We start from the raw sequence: 5,588 nt of genomic DNA, 5'->3' as shown, positions 1-5,588 counted from the left end.
AATCAGCTCGAAAGATCACAGAAAAAGCTAAACGGGTAGAATCTAGTTCCAACTCCCTCGAGTCAGCACCTGTGATCCTTCCTTACCCACCAGAAGCACCTTCAGTTCAGCCCATAGTTTCCACCGCCCCTCCAATTCCACCTTAGAAAGACATTAAACAACTGATTGAGGACCAAGTAAGTGAGGCCTTAGCTCTTTCACAAGGGACTGCGTCTATTCCAAAGGGTAGACCCTACCCCGAGGCGTATGACTCAGTCTCTTATCCAAAGGGTTTTATGCCACCGTCATTTAAAATTTTCAACAGAGTCGAAAACCTGAGACATCATCTGGCCCACTTCTGAGCAAGCTGTTGCAATGCAGGAGGGTTAGATGCTCTACTTTTTTGTTAATTTGTAAGTAGTCTGTCCAACATTTCTTTTGAGTGGTACGCCAATCTTCCCAACGGTTCAGTAAGAACCTTTTGCGATCTAGAAAATCTTTTTCTAAAGAGATTTTCTGGAGCGCAATAATGCACCACTATGGGCGATCTTGTTGTTGAAAAGCAAAAGCCAGAAGAGTCTCTGGTTGAATACATCTTGAGGTGGCGAAATCTCTCGATGAAGTGTGAACCCCAGTTGCAAGAGCAATACGCCAATTCATCTAAAGAATATTCATGGCCCGAATGCTTTTCTCCTGAAGGGTTTCACTATTAAAACTTTTGAAAAACTTCTCAACATGGCTAGATATTTGCAGGAAGAGGCTCCTAGGATGCCATTCTTATAAGAGGTTAAAACTTTTGAGAAGAAAGCTATGGTCTCAGCGGTTGACAAGGGGAAGAGGCCAGTGGTTAGTCAGCCTAGCGCTCCACCTCCACAACAGCCACCTCAGAAGCAGCCCTTTCAGATAATTCCTCAGCATACTAGAGATCATGCCATCATCCCTTTTAGAGAGAGATTGGAAACACCTTATCCATTTAAAAGGGATTCAGTTAAAAGGATTTTCAAGAGTTTGTTAAAGAAGCCAGATTTCCAGTTACCAGAGGATAAGAGACCAGTGGATGAAAGTAAGAAAGAGGATCCTAAATACTGCCCGTACCACCGAATCCTCAGTCATCCACTCGAGGATTATGTTGTGTTCAAAGATTGGCTCGAGAGGACCTACATTCAAGGTAATATTATAATTCCTAAGGAGTATTTAGTGGATCCAGAAAAGGCCTCAATCAAAACTATCTCTAGTAATCTTCTTAACTCTTCTCTTTAAGTCTAAGATGGTTGGGACATTGCTCTGTCTCGGGCATTTAAAAAGTCGATTAACAAATCTTTTCATCTTTCTCAACAGCTAACTATGACAGCCCAGGGCCCGGTGTGGGAAGTTGACCTGGACGCTTCGCGAAAGGATGTTGAGCCACTTCCCTCTCTAGTAGTCGTAGGAACTACTGTGAAATATGTAAAATAAAAGAGAGATGAATTTGTAGAGAGGAAGTGTGTTGATGTGAGATGTATTAGAGTGGCGGATGGGGGTGTAAAAACCCTTTCCCCTCTCTTGTTATATGACTTTTACTTTGCCCCATCAAAGGCAAAGGGTCAAAAGATGAATAAAAAATATCCTTCTACCTCTATCTAGATGATTAGCCATAAGTCTGAAGTGCAATCTGATGATTATTTTATTTTAAATCAAAATTCTGTTGAAGTAAATCTCAATCTCAAACAAACCGACCCTCCCGAGTCGACCACTCAAGAAGATGTTGAATGTGAAACCTTATCAGAGAGTGATTTCTCCCAGTTTAACTTTCAGAGAAGTCCTATCAAGATAGAGTTTTTAGATTATGACTCTCTTTCGGGAAATAACGATCCGTTGCCCACGGTGAGTGTAGACACTGCTCTAGTTTGCCCGCTCGTGGTGGTAAAGTCTTACCCCCTAGGCTTCCCCCATAAGAGAAAGGCAAGCAATCCATATTCAAAGATCTAAACCCAAACTCCCCTCAAAAATTTGATTTCCCTTTAATTCCTCCAAGTTTCGAGTCTGTCATTCCTAAAGTTGATTATAATGTCCTTGCCCATCTTAGGAAGTTTCCAACACAATTAATTATTTATGATGCCCACATTCTTTCCAAAGAAATGAGCGAGTCTTTAATCAAGGCACTTCTCAACCCTGAGATTTGCCTAGCCCAATTGGCTTCAACTTCAAAAGATGAGGCACTTTACTTTAAAGAGGTCCCTAGAGTTACTTTTTTAGATGAAGACTTACTCTTAGGAATTGCCGACCATAATCGACCCCTTTACATTACTTTAGATGTGGGAAATTTCAAGTAATCAAGAGTCCTCGTTGATCCAGGTGCATCGATCAACGTAATGAACATAAAGACACTCGCTTACCTCAGAGTTGATACTAGCAAGCTTTCAACTGATAAGTTGGTGCTCCATGGGTTCAACGAGAAAGTCGAGAGAGCTTTAGATTCAATCACTTTCCTCTTAGAGATAAGAGAGTTGAAAATTGAAGCTAAATTTCATATAATTGATACGGCAACGTCATTTAACGTACTCCTAGGTAGACCTTAGATCCACGAATATAGAATGGTTCCATCTACCCTATACCAATGCGTAAAGTATCAATGAGATGGCATTGAACATGTGATTAAGGGTGAATTAACTCGAAGGATAAAAGTGATGAGCCTGAATTAATAATGTATGAAAAGCTTAGTAGGAGGATTGAGGCCCATTCCCTAACCCCACTGTCAGCTGGCAAGATTGTCGGGTTAGAGGTCAAAGTGGCCCCCAACCTGAACGGTTAAGTAAGGAAAGTCTAGAAATTCTTTCCTAGCCCCTCCTCCGCAAGGGATGAAGGTGATGTAACTCTTGAGGAGGTAGATTTTAATGAATTAATGGAATTACCTTTCGGCTACTTCTCTGTCTGTGTGAAAAATACTTTTTCCAAAGGTCCTGTGCCGTATCGATGGACTAAGGGTCAAGCCATATACCATGAAAATATTTGGCAACCCAAGATCAAGAAAAATCCAATGGCTGGTATCGGCTTTGGAACAGTTAGTTCATTTGATGATGATGAATACTGCTTAATGATAACTTATCATCTTGAATCTTCAAATGTCCATATGGATCCCATCTGTCCTTTGGATGGGCTCTGTTTGTAGACTTTAGACAATCCCGATGAACTTCAAGTTTGGGATGCACCCCCTCGAATTCGAAGAGGAAATTAAATCAACGGTCGACGAGTTAGAGAAATTAACCTAGGAACTGACGATGACCCCCGTCCTACTTTCATAAGTACTTTAGTGAACGAGAGTGAGAGTCAAGATTTAATTCAATTATTATCTAAGTTCAGGGATTTCTTTGCCTAGGTATACGATGAAATGTCAGGTATGTCCGCTGAGGAAGCGGTCCACAGACTTGGAGTTCGGCATGATGCAATTCCTATTAAACAAGCTCCTCGGCGTATGCGCCTAGAGATTGAGCAACAAGTCATTTTCGAAGTTAAAAAATTGGCCGAAGTCGGGTTCATCCGAGAGGAACAATACCCCTCTTGAGTGGCCAGCATCGTGCCAGTTTGAAAGAAAAACGGTCAGATTTGAATTTGTGTTGACTATAGGGATTTGAATAAGGGATGTCCTAAAGATGAGTTCCCTCTACCTATATCATAACTTATGGTGGACATTGCCTCCTCGCATGTTATTTCTTCCTTTATGAATGGCTCATTTGGTTATAACTAAATCAAGATGGCCCCTGAAGATGAGAGAAATACTGGATTTAGAATTCCTATAGGGATCTTTTGTTATAAGGTGACGCCATTTTGGCCTGAAGAATGATGGTCAACCTACCAACGGGCCATGACTCATATCTTTGATGACTTAATCAACAATCAAGTGGAGTTATACATTGATGACTTAGTTGTCAAGATTAAGGTCAAAGAGGCTCACCTATATTACTTAAGTGTTGTATTTGAACAATTGTGTCGCTACGATTTAAAAATGAACCCCTTGAAATGCGCCTTTGGCATCACTTCAGGAAAATTCTTAGGATTCGTAGTGAGGCACCGAGGAATTGAGATCGACCCTGCTAAAATTGAAGCCATCTTAGATATGCCATCTCCTAAGAGTATACTCAATTAAGTTCTCTACAAGGTAGATTGGCATATAAAAAGAGGTTTATTTCTAATCTTTCTGGGAGATGCCAACCCTTTTCAACCATTGCGAAGAAAGATACTAAATTCGTATGGGACAAGAAGTGTCAGAATGCCTTTGATAACATCAAATAATACCTTTCCAATCTGCCAGTTCTAGCCGCTCCGATTTCAGGAAAACCGTTGATCCTCTATACTTCAGCCTTAGATGAATCCTTAAGCGCCCTGTTAGCTCAAGTCAACGACAAAGGAAAAGAGAATGCTCTCTACTACCTTAGCCGAAGACTTCTCCCTACTGAAATTTGATACCCACCAATTGAGCATTGCCTTGCTTTAGTTTTTGCGGCCCAAAAGCTGAGGCATTACATGCTTTTCCTTTCGATCAGTTTGATTTCTAAAGTTAATCCTTTGGAGTATCTTATGACCCGACCGACATTATCAGGACGTTTGGCTCGTTGGTCTATGATACTACTCCAATTTGAGATTACTTTCATCCCCCTCCGTGCTGTAAAAGGACAGGCCGTTGCCGACTTCCTGGAGGCACACCCGCTGCCGGCAGATTCTCCTTTGAATGATGACTTACCAGATGAACAAGTCATGAGTTTGAGGAAATCTGGAGAAGCCATTTGGGAATTATATTTTGATGGTGTAGTGTCCTTTCGCCGGGATGCAACCCAACAATCTATAATCCCTAGAAAGGTACGGGTCGGCTTAATTTTTATAATGCCGGAGAGAGGGATGATGCACTTTTTCTACCATTTGTTGGAGCCTTGCAAGAATAACGAGGCTGAATATGAAGCTATGATAATCGATTTGAAACTTGCAATTTTGATGGAGATTAAAGCGATTAAGATCTTTGGTGACTCTCAATTGGTAATTAATCAAGTTGCAGGAACCTATAAGGTCTTGAATCCTAATCTTTCAAAATACCACAAGTACACCCTTCACTTGCTCGAACAAATTCTTACCATGATTCTGTATAGGGTACCCCGTGGAAGCAATTCTTCAGTAGATGCCTTAGCAAAACTTGCAAAGGAATTCACATGCCAAGAGTAAGATTCAATCCCTATAGAGATTCAGGGTCACAAAGCCCTCTCTCCTATAGATTTAGAATATATCAGTAAGAAACCTCTCCAAATCCTTTCTACCTATTCGACGCCTGAAGAAGAAGGTGATTGGAGACAACCTTTAATTGACTACCTTTAAGAGGGAAAACTTCCCCACGATAAATCTCTCTCCAATCAGAATAAGAAATGTGCCCTATCTTATGCACAAATCAACAATTCATTGTACTGTCGATCATTCGATCAAATGTGGCTACGTTTCTTGGACAAATGGGAAGCCCTGAAGATCGTTACTGAGGTCCATTCAGGACTATACAGTGCACATCAATCGGGTCCAAAGATGAAATTGAAAATTAAAAGACTTGGGTACTATTGGCCTACAATGATTGATGATTAAATGAATATTGCAAA

The 5,588-nt window shown here is 40.9% G+C and overlaps 1 protein-coding gene across 1 annotated transcript; it reads left to right on the top strand.

Moving 5' to 3' along the window:
* Window positions 1-789: 789 nt before the first annotated feature.
* On the top strand, window positions 790-5,169 carry LOC110108149. Its single transcript, XM_020838664.1, has 2 exons — window positions 790-1,147; window positions 4,451-5,169. Exons 1-2 carry the CDS (start codon window positions 790-792, stop codon window positions 5,167-5,169), a joined length of 1,077 nt encoding a protein of 358 aa, XP_020694323.1.
* Window positions 5,170-5,588: the final 419 nt, after the last annotated feature.

Source organism: Dendrobium catenatum, unplaced genomic scaffold (assembly GCF_001605985.2).
Source record: "Dendrobium catenatum unplaced genomic scaffold, ASM160598v2 fragScaff_scaffold_493, whole genome shotgun sequence".
Lineage (NCBI taxonomy): Eukaryota > Viridiplantae > Streptophyta > Magnoliopsida > Asparagales > Orchidaceae > Dendrobium > Dendrobium catenatum.
This window is presented reverse-complemented; position numbering and strand designations above follow the sequence as displayed.

What these genes read in the sequence shown, in the direction of transcription:
- LOC110108149 (XM_020838664.1), top strand. Translation starts at nt 790, where the DNA reads ATGGTCTCAGCGGTTGACAAGGGGAAGAGGCCAGTGGTTAGTCAGCCT. An exon ending in CGAGAGGACCTACATTCAAG is followed by an intron (nt 1,148 to 4,450) that starts GTAATATTATAA and finishes GCCTTGCTTTAG; the next exon opens with TTTTTGCGGCCCAAAAGCTG.